The sequence below is a fragment of the Thrips palmi genome, unplaced genomic scaffold (genome assembly GCF_012932325.1).
Source record: "Thrips palmi isolate BJ-2018 unplaced genomic scaffold, TpBJ-2018v1 HiC_scaffold_5, whole genome shotgun sequence".
Lineage (NCBI taxonomy): Eukaryota > Metazoa > Arthropoda > Insecta > Thysanoptera > Thripidae > Thrips > Thrips palmi.
In genome coordinates this window covers 3,508,883-3,528,001 of record NW_023144632.1, presented here as the reverse complement: position 1 = coordinate 3,528,001, position 19,119 = coordinate 3,508,883, and the positions used below count along the sequence as shown (strand labels likewise).

The 19,119-nt window shown below is 46.0% G+C and overlaps 2 protein-coding genes across 3 annotated transcripts; one reads left to right on the top strand and one right to left on the bottom strand.

Annotated features, from left to right (window-relative positions):
• Nucleotides 1-1,093: 1,093 nt before the first annotated feature.
• Nucleotides 1,094-10,071, bottom strand: LOC117651411. Its single transcript, XM_034395448.1, has 8 exons — nucleotides 9,936-10,071; nucleotides 6,580-6,775; nucleotides 4,567-4,648; nucleotides 3,069-3,118; nucleotides 2,950-2,985; nucleotides 2,087-2,180; nucleotides 1,332-1,390; nucleotides 1,094-1,256 (listed from the first exon to the last, which is right to left on the bottom strand). Exons 1-8 carry the CDS (start codon nucleotides 10,052-10,054, stop codon nucleotides 1,212-1,214), a joined length of 681 nt encoding a protein of 226 aa, XP_034251339.1. The 5' UTR covers nucleotides 10,055-10,071; the 3' UTR covers nucleotides 1,094-1,211.
• A 206-nt stretch (nucleotides 10,072-10,277) lies between these two features.
• Nucleotides 10,278-14,143, top strand: LOC117651419. 2 transcript variants are annotated; one of them, XM_034395461.1, is made up of 7 exons: nucleotides 10,302-10,448; nucleotides 11,168-11,249; nucleotides 12,214-12,263; nucleotides 12,347-12,382; nucleotides 12,806-12,863; nucleotides 13,846-13,913; nucleotides 13,982-14,143. In XM_034395461.1, the coding sequence occupies exons 1-7, from the start codon at nucleotides 10,404-10,406 to the stop codon at nucleotides 14,024-14,026; spliced, it is 384 nt and encodes a 127-aa protein (XP_034251352.1). In that variant the 5' UTR covers nucleotides 10,302-10,403; the 3' UTR covers nucleotides 14,027-14,143. The 2 variants fall into 2 exon arrangements, with proteins under 2 accessions (XP_034251354.1, XP_034251352.1); XM_034395463.1 differs by lacking the exons at nucleotides 13,846-13,913; nucleotides 13,982-14,143 and adding an exon at nucleotides 13,205-13,364 and having other exon boundaries at nucleotides 10,278-10,448.
• Nucleotides 14,144-19,119: the final 4,976 nt, after the last annotated feature.

Genomic DNA, 19,119 nt, shown 5'->3' with positions numbered 1-19,119 from the left:
GGATGGTGGCACGGAGGACTCCTGTCAGGGGCGGATCCAGATACGACCTGGGATAGTGTTCCGGATTGGGTGGGCGGTCAAAACCCGATGACTCCAGAGCGACTCTAGAACTCGGCCGGTGTATGCAGTGCCGCCAACAGACACTGTCAGCAGGCTAGCGTAGGACCTGAGCTAGCCCGTCGGCAGTGCCTACGGGCGGCACTGCATTCACCGGCCGAGTTCTAGAGTCGCTCTGGAGTCATCGGGTTTTGACCGCCCACCCAATCCGGAACACTAACCTGGGAGGGGCAAAGTAGCACTTTTTGCCTACTTACAGGGACAAAGCATAGCTTTTTGCCCACTTACAGGGACAGAGTATGGCTACTCTCCTACCTTTCAGGCGGTATCTAGGTGCTATGGGAGGGGCAAAAGGCCTGTCGCCTCCCCTTTGGATCCGCGCTTGACCCCGCCCGCTGCTGTCAATCATCCCCCGACGTTCTAGTAGCTCGCCGTGGCCAAACAAAGAGAGGATCGCAAGCCAAATCCCTCTGCGTAAGCGGGGGACCGTCACATAAAAACGACTTATTGCGTCTCTCACTACTATTTCCTGCTGCCGATTTGCTAGCGAGACTCCACCAAAAGCACTCTGTGAGAAAAAAATTACGGAAAAAGTACGGAACATGTCTGGTCAATAATTTGCCTGGACCGTCCGTACTTGCCAACTACGGAACTTCCGTACATTTTTCCGTACCCATGTACATAGGTTCATATGGAGCAAGTACGGACGTTCCGTACTTTTCTCCGTACCTCCGCGCTATATTTGTCTACCATTTCCGTACAAAAGTACGGAATTTTTCACAGTGCACCGTTTTCTCTATGGCCTGTAGCGCCTGCGAGGTATGCCAGCCACCCGGCCCGCGACACACCGCTGTGGAGACGGTGGCCTACCTTGCCCCTTGTCTTCACAGGCGCGGGGTAGGCTACCGTCTCCGCACCGGTGTGTTGAAGGCTGGGTAGCTGGCCTACCTCGCAGGCGCTATGGGGGCCTCAAATTGTGCTTTCTTGGGCTGCGTTTGGAGGAATACGACTCATTTAAATAATACAAAAACACGGGTTTTGGGGGGTTTATACAATAGTTTATTGTAATACACGGCCACGGAGATGGAGGTGGCTGTAGGGCAAGAGCACTTAATTGGCGCTCCTCCTCAAAGGCAATTTGCATTTTCAGGTTTCTAAATCTTCTCAAAATTGGACATCATTCCCTTCTTGAAGAACTCCTGAAAAAGAAATTGTCATGCATGTTGACTCCCTTCCGTTTCTTGGTCTAGTCACAAGTCACAGGTTGTACTCACGTTCTTGATCAAGCAGGCGTTGTGTTGGAACGCCACCTCACACAGGTCATCGTTCTTTTCTGTAACGGAAGGCACAATTGGTAGCTTACACTCTGCCATACAATCAAATTTATGGGATATGTTATAATATGGTGAATTTATTACAGTGAATTCAGCGCAAGCATAACGCGAAGCAATGTAGCACGAATCTTTTTTGTATTTTCATCGTAAATTGTAAAGGAAAACCCAAGAAAAACTACGATTGAATTATGCTCGCGCCAGTATATTGGCTTCACATTATGAGAAATTTCTTCTGAAGACATTTAGAGTGAAGCTGAAGGTGAGTTGGGCTCCGGAGTGGCATGCGATCATTTTCAGACCATCCTCTCAAAGTTCAAGTCCATGTTGCGATCGGGATGGAAGGCGGGTCGAACGCCTGATGAAGGCCACGCCTTGCTTTCCGCCAATAGATGGGCGGAAAAGTGCACGCCTTCAAATTACTGTGTAGGTTCCTCGAGAGGTTCCTCGAGAGGTTCCTGCACGCGCAACGTGCGAAATTAAACATACACTACGCTGCGCACAAATTTGTACGCAACAATGCACGATTTTCTGCATGCTCGCGCACGAAATCGTGCATTGTCGCACACAAATTCGTGCGTTACAAAGTGCATGTATAATTGCGTGCATTGCCGTGCAGAAAAACCTACATAGTAATTTAGTGTGTTGTTCCGTGGCCTCCGGTTCCCACTGCCGGAGACAACACAATTCAAACCTACCGTCCTTGATGCACTCGTTAACTGCGGGGAGGTACGCTTCATCTCCGTGTTCCTTCATGTACGTCTCCGCATCGATGGTGCCATCTTCCTTGAGCTGCAAGCGAAGAGGGACGTGGTTACAATGGGTAACGGGTAGCAAGAGGAAAAGCAGTGGTACGACTCTTTCCTTCAAGCGCAACCTCCAGCTCCACTGTGCAATCACGTTTGCACCATGCCACAGATGCCACTAAAGTGTGAGACAGTCTCACACTATTTAGTGCGAAGCACCGTGTCTGACGCTTGCAAACGTGAGGCACGTTTGTCCGACGCTTAAATTTGAGACACCATTTGTCTCACACTAACATGTGTGAGACATGGTTTGTCCCACACTTGCTGCCTGTAGTTTACTTTGGTTCGATGCCACCGGTCCCACGCTTGCAAGTGTAAGACAAGCCGTGTCGCACACTTGTAGGTGTGAGACAACCGGTGTCTCACACTTGCAAGCGTGGGACAAACGTGCCTCACGATAGTGAGCGTGAGACACAGTGGTTCGCATTCAATAGTGCGAGACTGTCTCACACTTGGATTGGCAGTGTGGGGGCTCTGCGAGCTACTCCGTACTTTGAAATGAACACTGCAAACTCAATACGTGCAAGTGTGGAGATTTCGCCGTAGGACATGAGGAGTTCTCCACACGTGCACTCAACAAAGACGTTTCTTGAACCAAGATAATATCCTTGTCATAAGTTAATTTTCTTTTATGTTCCAAAGAATTTTGCTTTATGGCAAGTATATTATCTTGGTTCAAGAAACTCCCTTGTTGGCCACGGTTCCACAGCGTCCTGAAAGCTTAAAAAAGAGCAAAAGATTAGGTTAGCTCTTACCATGTTGTAGGCCATCATCGCGCATTTAAAGAAGCACTGCAACAGAATAGGTTTGATGCGTCAGTACATTGCAAGCACTTAGTTCGAATGGAGCTATGATGTAAACAAATCATTCTCACTTTGTCATCTTTGGAAATTTCCTTCTCTTCAAAGAATGGCCTCAAATCATCTGAAACGACAAAGCATTCTTGAAAATTACGGAAACAAGTGCACTGTTGGAATATCTAGGCCAAGATCTAGGCAACCCTACTAGGTCAGCCGCACAATCAGCTTTCTATTCTTTTGGTCTCTGGATGCCACTAAAGTACACTACGAGAAAAAACTACAGGGAAACCTGTTAATTTTTTCACAGCGTCGCTCTGTGCCCAAAACCACAGTGATCTCCGTCTTTTAAAAGACGGAGCTCACTGTTTTTTTTGTGTTTATCTCTTTGTTGTCCGAGCGGCCAATGCCACATCGGGACGGCATGGTCAAAGCCTCACAGGTCACCGTTGTCCCCGAGGACGTCGACGGGCACCTCACAGGGTCCCCGATGGCGATGCGAGCATTTTAGACCTAGGTTCCGACCATTCGTTGAAAAGGTCTCATCAAGATCTACTCGAATCAAGAATAAAAAAATTTCCTGATTGGTCAACTGGATCTTAAAAAAAGGGGGTTGATCAAGAAATTTTTTTTATTCCTGATTCGAGTAGACCTTGATGAGACCTTTTCAACGAATGGTCGGAACCTAGGTCCAAATGCTCACATCGTTATCGGGGACCCTGTGAGGTGCCCGTCGACGTCCTCGGGGATCCAACGGTGACCTATGAGGCTTTGACCATGCCGTCCCAATGTGGCATTGGCCGCTCGGACAACAGAGAGATGAACACAAAAAACTTACAGCCATCTCCGTCTTTTAAAAGACGGAGATCACTGTGGTTTTGGGTACAGAGCGACGCTGTGAGAAAATTAACAGGATTCCCTGTAGTTTTTTTCTCGCAGTGTATGGCGTGTTTTCCTAATGCGAGTAATCGACCGGGACAGCCGTGAAAAGAGAAAACAGTCCCGTTCTGTTCGTAGAACTCGTCACAAAGTACTGCCACTCGTGTAAATTTTGTCAGAATGTCAGAAAAATGTCTGAAATCGTAATCAAAATTCGCGCGCCTCTGAAAGCTGAAATTCTGAAAACTTAATCTGATATTGATGGTTTGAGTACTACAGACTGTCAGGAGATGTTTTCAGCTTTCAGAGGTGCGCGAATTTTGATCAGGTTTTCAGACAGGTTTCTGACATTCTGACAAGATTTACACGAGTGTGAGAATCCTTCACCACTGGTTACTACCGGGAAATGTCGGACAACAAACGCACAGTACACGAACACTGTGAAACCAAGTGTGGAGGAGAACTCCACACCATATGCGGAGAGGCAGAATTTTTAGACTGCCTACTTGGAAGATCAAAGTTTTAACTACACAATTGTGGTCTCCACAGTCGAAGTGTGAAGTTCTTCTGTACGTTTGCATCCAAAGCAGTAAGTGTCAAGTTCTGCACACTTGGTTTTACAGTGTAGGACTAAGCCCCGCCGATTTTTATTCAATGGATACTAAAGGACGGGTCGAAAGGTGGTCACAAACTCACCTGCTTTAACATTTTGCTCTTCGGCGCACTTTTTCAACTTCTGGATATCCTCCTCGGAGGCGGGAGAATGGCACCACGCACACTGTGGATAGACACGCAAAAGCATGAACACACTGGTATTACAAAACTATCCCCTCGTCACTATAAAACGTCTGATTTGTTACAAATATTTCCCTGGCAACACATCGTTTTCAGACACAGCACATGTTCTGCAGCGCAACGGTATCGGCAGAAACTATCAGAATGTATCAAGACGCGCTTTCTATTGTTAAAGAAACGTTTTGTGTTTTAAAACGCAGAGTTTTGTAAAACTGAAGAATGGTTTTGTAAAACAACTTCCATGTGTTTTATTGCAATACTGATGAAACTTTCGTAATACAGAAGGCGTTGATGGTGAACGATTGAATGTGTGCCGCCTTCGGAGAGCCTTACCACCTTGAGGGCACCGAATTGACGGTAATATTTTGTACAACCTTTTTCGTACACGGTAAAAATGGTACCTGGTTTTCTCAGGGTAAAGACAGGTGGTTCTTAGGGGGTTCCTGGGAAAACCATACCGTTTTTACCGTGTGATTTGTAGAGAGTGCTCAAGATTTTATCGCCTATAGAATGGCGGTGTACAGATTTCACCGCCTATGCAACACTCTGTGTGTGTGTGTGTGTGTGTGTGTGTGTGTGTGGTCAACGGCATTGCAGTGTAAGGGAGAGGGGGGCAAATAGTGACAGATAATTTCTTTTCGGTCCTACAGGCGTCTTAATGGACATTTTCCCATTTTTTTAAAATAAAACTGAAGTATGGTATTATTTGAGTAAGAAAAGGTAGCATTCGAGTTGCCTGAGTCACACAAATCCCTTCCAAAAGCTTTTCTGGTAAACCTTGCAACTGTCACTATTTACCCCACCCTGGGGTAAATAGTGACAGCTTGGGGGTACATAGTGACACTATCAATTTCCTTTGATAAACCTCCCTTCTTGACATCACAAAATAGTTATAAAATGTTTTTAAGTGTTTTCTGAAATGTTAACCGTGCCAAATCTAAATTAAGAGGAAAAACTCAATATTTTTCTGTCAAAGAGGATACAGATGTTTAGGGGTTTCCAAATGTGAGGAGCAGCGGCTTTGCCGTTTACCATATGTTAGCAGCTGCACTTCTTGTGTACTCTCACTGACAGACAGCCCTTCCACAACGTTTGACGGCTAATATTCTTGAAGGCCCTACATCTAGTTTAGGTTAGGTCAGGTTGATCATTTTATAAAACACCCGTTTAATTTCTTTTCACAAGAAGATTGAATGTTTTGAGTATTAACATTCATATTTTGTTACTTAAAATACTTCTTTGTACTGGTAGAATGATCCTGGAGGACATGGAACAGTCACTTTTCCAGTTAATTAAGAAAAGCTAAAATTTCATATTGAGCGCAAAGTTTCTTCGACAAGAATTGAGACCAGACCTCAAAAAAATTTGTAACGCTTCACCTCAAACCTAAAATGGTCCAAACCTAACATAAAGACCAAAAAATTAACAGCCTAATAAAAAACATAAACAAAAGTCAAAAATTTGGCATATTAATTCAAAAATGCCAGTAGACGAGTGTCACTATTTACCCCCGAATTTTTGTCACTATTTACCCCATGAGACAAAGTAAACTTTGCAACTTAACCTCCTTCATCCAGATGGACTGATACATTAAATATTTGGTCGATATGACGTATTGACATGTAGAGCAAACGGAGAAACATATGATAAGCTTTCAAATATCATTAAAGACATGCTACAGGACTTCAAATATGGAAAGAAAATTTAGGTTATGCCTCGTTTCCGGAGGGTCAAATTTCACAATTTAATGACGCCCTTCCCACTTCTCTCTCTTTCACCACCTTCTCAAAACATCGTTTTGGACTTGAAACGAAGCTTATGAAAAATTTTGAGGGCAGAAATCGCGCGGGAACAGTACGAAACACGAACTGTCACTACTAGCCCCGTGTCACTATGTGCCCCACTCTCCCTTACCTGCAGGGCGAGCAGCGCGCACACCACCATGCTGAGGGCCCTCATTGCGACCGCGGAGCTCGTGGTCTCGGGGATCTGTGAGTGCACGGCGGCGGGGCCTGGGGGACGTCGCGTGGGCTGTCCAGCTGAAGACTGGAGTGATGCTCTCCGTCCATCAGTATTTATACCCCGGCCAGCGTACACCGTTAAAAATCCACTGTAATATTACAACACAATCACCTACAGTAATGCTGTTATAAAACAACAGTATTGTTTTGTGTCTGAACGGGAAACCCATCCAGAAACAGCACTTTCGTTTCATAACAATTTCCTTGTCAAGTAACAACAATGTAATCGTCATTCAAAATAGTTGTGTTGTCGTTGAACAGGTTTCATGTTTAGAAACAGCCTTTTGCAATCTTAAAACATATATTGTTGTCAGGTTACAAGTGTCTTGTTTAATAACAGCACGATGAAATCAACACAAATGTTGGGAAGACATCGTCGAAGACTCCAAAGAAGTATTGTTTTATTACAATCGAACTGTCAGAAAACAGCACCGAGGGCTACAACATGCTTGTAATAAAACAAGTCGTGCTGCTATCAAACTTAACAGCATAAGTGCTGTTAATTTACAGCACTTTTTTTAACAGTGTAGTGACCACCGTCATCGGCCACCCTTCGGACACAGCAGCATTCGCTGTCTCTCTCGGACCCCCGGGACGCCGCACGAAAAAGGTGGAACAAGGGAAACACTTATTTTCGGAATCGCTGCTGATGCCCTCGACCTTGTCCAGTGTGACGGTTGTCCGAGCGCCGGCAGCGCGCAGCATCGGCCGAGGAGAAGGGGGACACGGAGAAAACAATCAATGCAACATTCGCACGTATGTTGCGGGCATGGACTAGGCCGCGTTGGGGGCGGGGAGGAGGTTGTCCTCACCAGGAAACCCCACTCAGAAAAGCTTGCAAAGAAAAGTACTTTGCAGTACAAAGTATTCTCCGGCATTGTATTACAAACTCCCTTGCAAACTTTTTTCTTCCCATTGCAAAGAAATAGTTCGTAAGTTGCAAAGAAAAAAGTTTGCAACGTTGCGAAGCATTGGTTTGTAACGTTGCAAAGCATTTTCTTTGCAACTTGCAAAGAAATACTTCGCAATGCAAAGAAAATAGTTTGTAAGAGAGTTTGCAATACAATGCCGGAGAATACTTTGCAAGGTTTTATGAGTGCCCGTCTCTCTCGTCTCCGCCTTGCCAAACGCGGGATTTCAGCGATTGCGCCACGTTAGAGGATATTGGACCTCGGATAGCTCTGCTGCCGTTTGTGATTCGGAATGCAATTACAGCATCGTCAAATTTACGTGACTGGCCTGTTATAGAAAGATACCCAGGGGCTCCGTGAGCTACTCCACACTTATGTCAAGACTGCCAACTCCACACGCCTAAGTGTGGAGAATGACTCCACACGAGGAAGTGAGGAGTTCTCCACACTTCACTCTCTTTCCTGGAACGTGACACCACGTTCAAACGAGTGTGACAAAATGTCACGTTCGTTGGAGCATTGTGTCACATTCGTTTCGATGCAAATCAGCCATAAATTAGCTGATCCACTTCCAAACGAATGTGACAGTGCTCAAATAAACGTGACATGTTGTCACATTCGTTTGAACGAGATGTCACGTTCCAAGAATGAGAGTGTTGGTGTCACAGTGAAAAGAGGCGCTGAGGCGCACCCATCCCATTCATGCGATTATTTTTGTCCCTGTCGTGCTACGCGCGGCGATTTCGCCCATCTCGCTACGTCAGTACAGTCGCGCGGGACAGGCCGGACTGCGCCGTTTCCGAAAGAAGAGGCATTTAGGGCCGCGCAGTTCAAACCAGAACGCGGTGACCTTTCGGCACGAGTCGACAAAATCGGAGTCCTAAAGTTTAGTCGTCACCGCTTTGCAGAGTGGTGGCGGGACCACGGTCGAAGTTTTTTGGTGGTATGGGGGTGACCGTTCGCTTTTTATCTACTTTTAAGGGCAAACTGAGGCGTTACGTACATTTCGGGCTTTTAGGGCCTCCAAAAAGCACCAAAAAGCTTCAAAGCCTGCGTTATTTTTGGCACTTTAGTCACTCGAAAATTTGAGCAGGGCGTTGCGGAGACCACACTGTACACATCGAAAAGCGTAATGCTCTACCTGGAGTATGCCTGCCAACGAGGGGGCCACCACTCTCATTTCAGGCGTACACAAGATTACGGGATTACGGGATATTTACCGGGGATTACGCGTGAAATTTTCGAAAATTGGTTCGAAAACGTTGAAAAATAGCTCGAAAACGTTGGAAAATGACTAAAAAACGTTGAAAAATGACAGAATTTTGTCAAGGATTACGTGATTACGCCATGGATTACCACAGATTACCAGCAAACTTGTACACAGGATTACGGGGGTGGTGGCCCCCTCGCCTGCCAAGCATGCACTTACTACATGCCATGTTCCTGGTGCAGACAGCTCCCTATCCCTCATGCACTAAATGTATGCTTCAGTTAGCGTGAACATGGCATGAATGCACTAGTAATTGCACTGGTAAAACTAAAGCGTAACTCTATGCTTGAGTCAAGCATAACGTTACGTCTTAAGACGTTACGATTCAAATGAAGCATACTCTGGAAACTCCCCCATGCATTTAGATAGGGGTAATCTTGGCCGATGAGCCTGTTACGCTTGATTTCAAGCGTGAACAGATTACGCTTGAAAACAGACGGTAATACTACGCTTTAGTTTTACCAGTGTGGATGCTCGGCAGGCATGCGCTAGCTAGATCGTGCTTTCAGGCATGCTCCAGGTACAGGCAACAATGTACGCTTTTCGATTTTTAGAGCACTCTAAAAAGCTTGCAAAGAAAAGCTCTTTGCAGCACAAAGTATTCTCCGACTTTGTAATACGAACTCCCTTGTGAACTTTTTTCTTCGCATAGTTCGTAAGTTGCGGAGGAAAAAGTATGCAACGTTGCGAGGCATTTGTTTGTAACGTTGCAAAGCATTTTCTTTGCAAGTTGCAAAGAAAATAGTTCTAGGAGAGTTTACAATACAATGCCGGAGAATACTTTGCAAGGTTTTTTGGGTGCGCTGGCAGAGCTTTCCGAGGTCCAATATCCTCTAAGAGCAATCGCTGGAATCCCGCGTTTCGCAACGCGGAGACGAGAGAGACGGGGTTTCACTGGTAAAACTGGAGCGTAGTTGCATGCTTCATTCAAGCATACAACTACGCCTGAAGACTTTACGCTTGACGTCAAGCGTAGAGAAGAAATCCTCCCATGCATTTAGATAGGCGGGAGAGGGGCGAAATAGAGAACTACGCTTGAAGCCGAGCGTAGTTCTACGTAGTACTTACGCTTGAAGAAAGGCGTAAAAGTACGCTTGATTTCTACCAGTGTTCCTGGTGAGGACAACCTCCTCCCCGCCCCCAACGCGGCCTAGTCCATGCCCGCAACATACGTGCGAATGTTGCATCGTTTGTTTTCTCCGTGTCCCCCTTCTCCTCGGCCGATGCTGCGCGCTGCCGGCGCTCGGACAACCGTCACACTGGACAAGGTCGAGGGCATCAGCAGCGATTCCGAAAATAAGTGTTTCCCTTGTTCCACCTTTTTCGTGCGGCGTCCCGGTGGGGTCCGAGAGAGACAGCGAATGCTGCTGTGTCCGAAGGGTGGCCGATGACGGTGGTCACTACGCTGGCCGGGGTATAAATACTGATGGACGGAGAGCATCACTCCAGTCTTCAGCTGGACAGCCCACGCGACGTCCCCCAGGCCCCGCCGCCGTGCACTCCCAGATCCCCGAGACCACGAGCTCCGCGGTCGCAATGAGGGCCCTCAGCATGGTGGTGTGCGCGCTGCTCGCCCTGCAGGTACACTGCAATGCCGTTGACGGCACACACACACACACACACACACACGCGCGCGCGCGCGCGCGGAATAGCATAGGCGGTGAAATCTGTACACCGCCATTCTGGCGGAAAATATGGAGCACTCTCTACAAATCATACACGGTAAAAACGGTATGGTTTTCCCAGGAACCCCCTAAGAATCGAATGTCTTTACCATAGGCTTCCTGGGAAAACCAGGTACCATTTTTACCGTGTACGAAAAAGGTTGTACAAAATATTACCATCAATTCGGTGCCCTCAAGGTGGTAAAGCTCTCCGAAGGCGGCACACATTCAATCGTTCACCATCAACGCCTTCTGTTACGAAAGTTTCATCAGTATTGCAATAAAACACATGGAAGTTGTTTTACAAAACCAATCTTTAGTTTTCTAACTCTGTGCTTACACGAAACCTTTCTTTGCACATGAAAGAAAGCGCGTCTTGACATATTCCGATAGTTTCTGCTGATGTCTTTGTACTGTACAGTCTCTTATAATGTGGTGTTGCCTGGAAAAGTTTTGTTACAAATTAGACTTTTCAGTAACCAGGCAATAATTTCGTATTACCAGTGTACTCGAGTGTACTGGGTTTTCTTCTGATACAAAAAAAAGTTTTGTAATACAAGACGTGTACTGACATTTGCTCTGTAGTTTTAAGAAACACATGTGGTTCATGCTTATGCGTGTACTTTCTATCCACAGGTTGAGAGGTGCCATTCTTCCGCCTCCGAGGAGGCTATCCAGAAGGTAAAAAAGTGCGCCGAAGAGCAAAATATTAAAGCAGGTGTGTTTGTGGCCTCTGCCGTCCCGTGGTATCCATTGAATAAAAATCGGAGGTGCTTAGTCCTACACTGTCAAAGCAAGTGTGCAGAATTCCACACTTACTGCTTTGGACGCAAACGTACAGAAGAACTCCACTCTTTGACTGTGGAGACCACAAACTCTGATCTTCCAAGTAGGCAGTCTAAAAAATCGCGTGAGCAGATCACAGTAAATGCTGTGAATTGCCCTACAGTGAAAACTGGTAATAAATTAACGGCATTGACAGGACATTTTTGGCCCGTCCCGTTTATTTTTTTGTAAAAAAATGACGGAGGGACGGGCATATAGTATGATGCATGCTGTGCGTCCGTTCGTTCGTCCGTTCGTTCGTCCGTTCGTTCGTCCGTTCGTTCGTCCGTTCGTTCGTCCGAGGACTTCCCGTGGTCCGATCTTGACCAAATTTGGTATGCAGCCTCCTTGGGTGACCCTAAGAACCGCCCGGTGGCAGCAAATCCGATCCGAGCCCCGGGGGCGCTGCTGCAGGTGCATCATGGTCTACATGGGGTCGAGGAGGATTTCGGCAACGGATACAGCTAGCAGGGCATGTAGGGGTATTTTTGGAATCGGGGCGACGAGACAAAACCAATGGTGCCAGTTTCAAGCGAATCGAAGAAGTTTGGACCCGGGTTCAAATCCCAGTGGGGTATATTTTGAACATTCTTTTTATTCGAGTTTTTGCATTGTTTCTTATGTTTTTGAGGGCGCTGATGACGGAAATAACATCCATTTTGACCCCAGACTCAGGTTCAAACCCGTCAGGGCTAAACAAAGGCGAAATTCACACATTTGTTAATGTACGGGACGGGCCAAAGTTGCCGATGTATATCGCTACTTTTCCTGTTATTGGTAGAGTGTATAGATCTTGGTCTAGATACTCCAACAGTGCACTTGTTTCCGTAATTTTCAAGAACGCTTTGTCGTTTCAGATGATATCAGGCCCTTTTTTGAAGAGAAGGAAATTTCCAAAAATGCCAAAGTGAGAATGATTTGTTTACATCATATCTCGGTTCGTACTAAGAGCTTGCAATATATTGACGGAACAAACCCTTTCTGTTGCAGTGCTTCTTTAAATGCATGATGACGACCTTCAACTTGGTAAGAACTAACCTTATCCATTGCTCTTTTTCAAACCATCAGGACGCTGTGAAACCACGCAAGGCGTTTCTTGAAGGAAGATATTTGCCATAAAGCGAAATTCCTTGGAACATAAAAGATAATTAACTTATGACAAGGATATTATCCTGGTTCAAGAAACGCCTTTGTTGAGTGCACGTGTGGGGAACTCCACATACGGCGACGTAATTCTCCACACTTGCGCGTATTGAGTTTGCAGTGTCCATCTTAAGTGCTGAGTAGCTCACAGAGCCCCCATCTCTGCCATATGGTGCCAACGTGATTGCACAGTGGAGCCGGAGGTTACGCTTGAAGGAAAGCGTCATACGCTTTTCCACCTGTTTTCCACTGGTTTTCCTCCTGCCACCCGTAACCCACTGTAACCACGCCCCTCTTCGCTTGCAGCTCAGGGAAGATGGCACCATCTATGCCGAGCCAGCAATCATGGAGTGCCTCAAGGACGGTAGGTTTGAATTTGGTTGACTCCAGCAGTGGGAACCAGAGGCCACGAAACAAGGCATGCACTTTTCCACCCACTCTAAATGTCTTACAATGAAATTTGACCTATGTTATTCGTATGTTACAGTGAATTCGGCGCAAGCATAATACAAAGCAATATTGCTTCGTAATACGAATCTTTTAAGCTTTTTCATTGTAAGATACAAAGAAAAACCTTCGTAATACGAAGAAAAACCACCTTCGTATTATGCTTGCGCCATTTTCTTCGTATTATGGGAAATTTCTTCGTAAGACATTTAGAGTGCCCATCTATTGGCGGAAAGTAAGGCACCTGGACTTCCTCAGGCGTTCGACCCGCCTTCTATCCCAATCGCAGTATGGACTTGAACTTTGAAAGGCTGGTCCGAAAATGATCGCATGCCACTCCGGAGCCCAACTCACCTTCAGCTTCACTCTAATGCCTTCAGAAGAAATTTCTCATAATGTGAAGGCAATGTCGTGAGCATAATACTCTACAAATCGAAGAGTGTACATGGTATGCTCTAACTGGAGCATGCCTGCAAGCACGCTCTAGCTAGCGCATGCCTGCCAGGCATGCACTAACTAGTGCATACATGCCATGTACACGCTAACTGAAGCATGCATCTAGTGCATAAGGGATAGGGAGTTGTCTGCATCAGGAAGCGTGTACATGGCATGTATGCGCTAGTAAGTGCATGCTTGGTAGGCATGCGCTAGTTAGAGCGTGCTTGCAGGCATGCTCCAGTTAGAGCATACCATGTACACTCTTCGATTTGTAGAGTACAAACGTAGTTTTTCTTGGGGTTTTCTTTACATTTTACGATGAAAATACAAAACAGATTCGTGCTACATTGCTTCGCATTATGCTTGCGCTGAATTCACTGTAATAAGTTCACCACATAACATATTTCAAATTTCATTGTATTACAGAGTGTAAGCGAAACCAATTGTGCGTTCCGTTACAGAAAAGAACGACGACCTGTGTGAGGTGGCGTTCCATTACGAAGCCTGCTTGGTCAAGACAGACAAAGACGTGAGTACAACCTGTGACTAGACCAGGAAACTGAAGGAGGTCAACATGCATGACAATTTTTTTTTTAGGAGTCATTCAAGAGGGAACTGATGTCCATTTTGGAGATGATTTAGAAACCTGAAAATGCAGATTGCCTTCGAAGACAAGCGCCAATCAAGTCCTCATGCCCTACAGCCACCTCCACCTCCGCGGCCGTGCATTATAATAAACTATTGTCTGAACCCCCAAAACCCCTCCTTTTGCTATTTAGTTGTATTCCTTCAGACCAAGAAAAAGCAAAGGATTAACTATTTGTGTGCACAATACACACAACGCAAAAACGCAACAACGCAAAAAAACTCAATGTTTTGGACATTCAAGAGGATTCGAACATAACACCTTCTAGGAACTTCCGAAGGTTTTTCAGAACGACACAATTAAAATATCACTTTCTCGTAGACACCAACGAATGTAACTTCACTCTCATTCCAGGAACGTGACATCACGTTGAAACGAACGTGACAAAGTGTCACGTTCGTTTGAGCATTGTGTCACGTTCGTTTGAATGTGAACAAGCTGATTTTTGGCCAATTCACACCCAAACGAATGTGACACAATGCTCAAACGAACGTGACATTTTGTCACGTTCGTTTCAACGTGATGTCACGTTCCTGGAATGAGAGTGTTATTGACTTTCCATGAGACATGCACCAGACATGCAGCCATAGGTCAAACTGCATGTTTTCAAAACATGTATGATGGTACGAAATTCACATAATGCAGGATCACGGGTGTCAGCTGAGCTAAACCTACATTGGGAGAAAAAGAATATTCGTCGAAATGTTACTTTGTAAATGTCTTACGGTGAAAGGCTGCACCAACATATTTATTACAGTGGAGATTTTGTCCATAATACAGTGCTCCCTCCTTCTAAGCTGATTTTTCCTCCAGCCTGATTTTTTTATTTTCGCTGTGTACCCTCGACCCTCGGCGAGCTCGCCGTCTGACAGGGGTTTGACGAGTGCAGCCATAAACCCGGACGGTCACCAAAACGTCGGACCATCGTATGGACCGAAAGGTGCCTCCACAATGGGAAGCGGGTAGCACGGCGAGCCCGGCAAGAGTCGTGGTCGGCATCGGGCCTCAACGCGATCGCTTTTATTGGCCTCTCGGTGCGCGAGCTCGACCCTCGCCGTCCCTTGCAACACGTGTTCAACTGTTTCTTCTGTTCTCTCCAACCTGGACCTGTCCCCCGAATCCTCAGCTTGGAGGAAGGGAGCACTGTACCAACGAAATTCGTCAAAATATCGGTAAGGTACAGTGAATTCATCATCATCAATTCAATCATCAATTCAATCAATTCAATTCATCAATCAATCAATCATCAATTCAAGAACCTATATAGCCCCAATCCGACTGACTGACTGACTCACTCACTCACTCATAGAATTGTTTGGGGTCAAGGAGTGGTCGTAGAGGCTTGCGGTTTTCTCCATTCAATTCCAAATTTTATGGGAAAATGAGAAAAAATCCCAAAAGTTTAAAATTCCTCACCGTTTTCGAGCAAACCTACTCAATCTTCGAAAAAGGGGACCGATCGACTGAAAATTTTTATGCGCCCTATCGGTAGGTCTGATCGAGACGGTGCACAGTGGGCTGAGGGAGCGAAATGTGACATTTAATTCGACTGTGGCCGAACGGATTGTGCTACAGCAGTCAAACCAGTACCAATCGATTCGTCTTGAGCCGCTCTATCGATCTGACTATGTGTCTAAATTTTCAGAGGACGGGTTTCATCAAATAAGACCAAAAAGTGTTCATAAATTTATTTTAACACCACATTATTAACTTGGTAGCCAAGGACAAGTCAAAATAAGTTCATCGCAAGGAAAAAAATAAAAACAAAATGAAATCAACAAAAAAGTAAATAATAACAACAAAAGTAATTTGGTACAGCTCCAGGCGAGAAACTTGGGTCATGTCCTAGCTACCCTACAAAACAGTAACATCCCATGTAAAATTTGTCGAACAGGAAGTGCAAGGCTAATAGAATCCCCACAAGTCTCCACCCTCACCCCCAAACTCCTGCGTAACATGCGTAATATCCGTAACAACCGTAACAGCCTGAAATTTTTTTAAAAAGTCCGTGTTTCTAACTTCGTGTTTTCTAACCTTTTTGCCGATTTCAGACAAACTTTTAGGTGTTTACAGTGGGTTACACATGCCATCGCTAGACACACTAAGATAAACTCAACCACAGCACTGCACAGAAAGTTTAAACTTGTCTAATGAAACTTGTCTGATGCGATGGCAGAGCGAGTACGCACGGATATGTCTCACGTAAACACTCAAACATACCTGTCCAGTGTCCAGTCCAGTCACTGCATGCAAATCTTATACCCTAGAAACTTGCAGAGATATGCGCGCGTGACTTCCTGATTTTTGCGGCGACGCGGTGGCAGTGGCGCGCGCAAGCAGCAGCGTCAACAGCGCCACCTGTCGTTGCGGCGGCGCGGCGAAATGACGAACAGAGCTAGCTTTCGACGCGTCGCAATCCGAGAGGAGCCTCGATGAGCCTTTGATAGAATTTGGATCTTGTAGAGGAAGGTCCAAGGAACATTTTGGCGTATAGATCTCTTTCGGGACACGAAGGAGTCGCTTTGAAACTCAAATTGAATATTGGGAATAAATGAAAATTCGCATATTTACCTAAATTTATAAATATGTGTCTTCTCACGCCACCAAGGCCAAAATGAGTCCACATTCTGTCTTCATCTCGAGTTGCATACCCAAACAATAGATTCTGCCGAAAACCGGGATAAAAAATTTGCCCTGGCTGGTCGGAAAGGGGTTTGGGGAATGTGCAATTTTTGTGCTCCGCGGCACTAGCTCGGTAACCGTAAAAAACCAAGTTTTCGCGGGTAGTTTTCACTGTGATACGGCTAGGTTTTTTGGGCTGGCATGTCCATTTTCTTCAAGAGTGGACCTTTCTGAACATTAACTCACACACAGCCAATCCAAAAAACGATTTTGAAAAAATGGTATTAAATGTCGTTTTTACGGATCTCAGCCCACTGTGCGGTGCCGCAATCGGGTCCCCGTCACCGGCAATGAGGTAAAATCGATAAAATATATTGCGTCTTAAACCTGGCCGGAAAAATCTGAAGAAATCGGAAATGAAAGACGCAAAAGAGGCCCATTAGTTTGGCCTTCGGTCACATTGACAATAATGAACACAGATCTCATCCTTGCCAAAGCAGTCTTCAAATATTTCCGGACCTTGTATGCACCCATGGACTGCCACAGTAACCAATGCAATACAAGCTATCTATTTGGGCAGTAACAGTAGCTATATGGTCAAAAACAGTAAAATAGACCCCCCCCCCCCAAAAGAGCAGTGCTTTTACTTCCTTAGAAAATTTGTCTGTGGTCACCCCGGACTTACTTAAAATACTTCGGTACGCGCCCCACAAATGCGGGGGTCTGGGGGCAGCCCCCAGCGAGCGTCGCGAGTCTCAATACTATGTTGCGAAGTCAGCTACACCACCATAATATGGAACATTTTCACCATAATATGGAGAATCATCACTGTACAACATTTAGTGTACCTAAGTGCAGCGTTTGCAGACTGTAATCTCCTCAGTTTGTGCGGAGTTCTCCACGCCGCCAGGGGCTCTGTGAGCTACTCCAGTCTCTACTCTAGAAGTATGGAAACTGCGAACTCCCCACCGTCCAAGTTTGGGGAGTAACTCCGCACCGGGTACGGCCGAGTACTCCAAACTTGGGTAGTTATGTTATGTAACTCGCATTTGGTAAACAGCGTCATTGATTCTGTAAATCGCCGCTAGGGCGTGCCTTTGTTCTGCTCTGAGCTGAAGCTCGCTACTGCTATTAATCTGTCGCCAAGCCTCGCTGGAAATACACCTGTTCCGCTACCAAAGTCTCCGTGTTCCTTTAATTTCACCACGACGAAACTACCACAACATCACTGAAAATCAAAACGTGGTCCAGAGCGCACCACTGGTGTGGTCAGATGGGTGCCCACATCAGTTGGTGTGGTCTAGACCACGTTTAGCCACGTTTGGTGCGGTCTAGACCACGTTTGGTGTGGTCTAGACCACACCAACTGATGTGGTCAAAATAGCACCCATTTGACCACACCAGTTGGTGCGGTCTAGACCACGTTTGATTTTTCAGTGATCACAACGACGAAACTACAACAGGATTGACAGTGCCGTCTCATGATCGTGTCACCTCATGTGTCTGGAGCTTCACTGCAATGTTGTCGCTCTGTGGTAGGGATGTGCGAATAGTTCAGTACCGAATCAGGGCTGATTCGATTCGGGGACGGATCTCTTTGCTTCGACCCCGAATATTCGAAATTTTCGAATCGACCGTGGTTCATCTTCGAATCGGTTGCTCGGGAACGGTTGAAAGTCGCGCGCAAAGCGTTGTTTTTAAACCAAAGCAAGATCAGATATTTAATTTTTCTTTTTTTGGTATTCCTATTCTATACCCTTCCTTTGTCACAGAAAATGTGTTTTGAAACGCACTATTTTTTTTTTAGTTTCAGTTTGAATTCGATTCGATTTTGAAGCTTTAAAAGTTTGATTCGATTCGACAAATTTTTTCAGATTCGATTCGAGTTCGATTCGAAACTTTTTCAAAAGATTCGATTCGAAATGAAAATCCTTGATTCGCACATCCCTACTCTGTGGTGACTTACCGTACACTTGCCGGCCAAAATGAATGGCCTCGTGTTTTGGACCCACGACCAATTTCCCCCGCGGTCCCTGTGCTTCTGGCGGCCGCTGAGTTTGACAAGGACGAAAGCGTGCGTCTCTCTCGCACTCATGGGGCGCCTCGCAGGAGCGCGAGAGAGACAGCGCAGAGCGGGGTGTTTATGGTGTCACGGGAATGTCGCTGCCGCTCACGATGACGTCACTGCGAAGCGCTGCTGCATTCCGAGAGTCCTTTTCGTCGCTCTGTCTCTCTCGCACTCATGGGGCGTATCGTACAGGTGCGGGAGAGACAGAGCGATGGAAACGACGCGCTCGGAATCAGTCTACGGAGCGACGAAGCGTGCCGTCGCCTCTCTCTCTCTCTCTCTCTCTCTCTCTCTCTCTCTCTCTCTCTCTCTCACACACACACAACTCAACGAGACGAGCCACGTGCGCGAGAAAGACAGAGCGACGGAAGGACTGTTCGAAATCAGCCCGCAGGACGG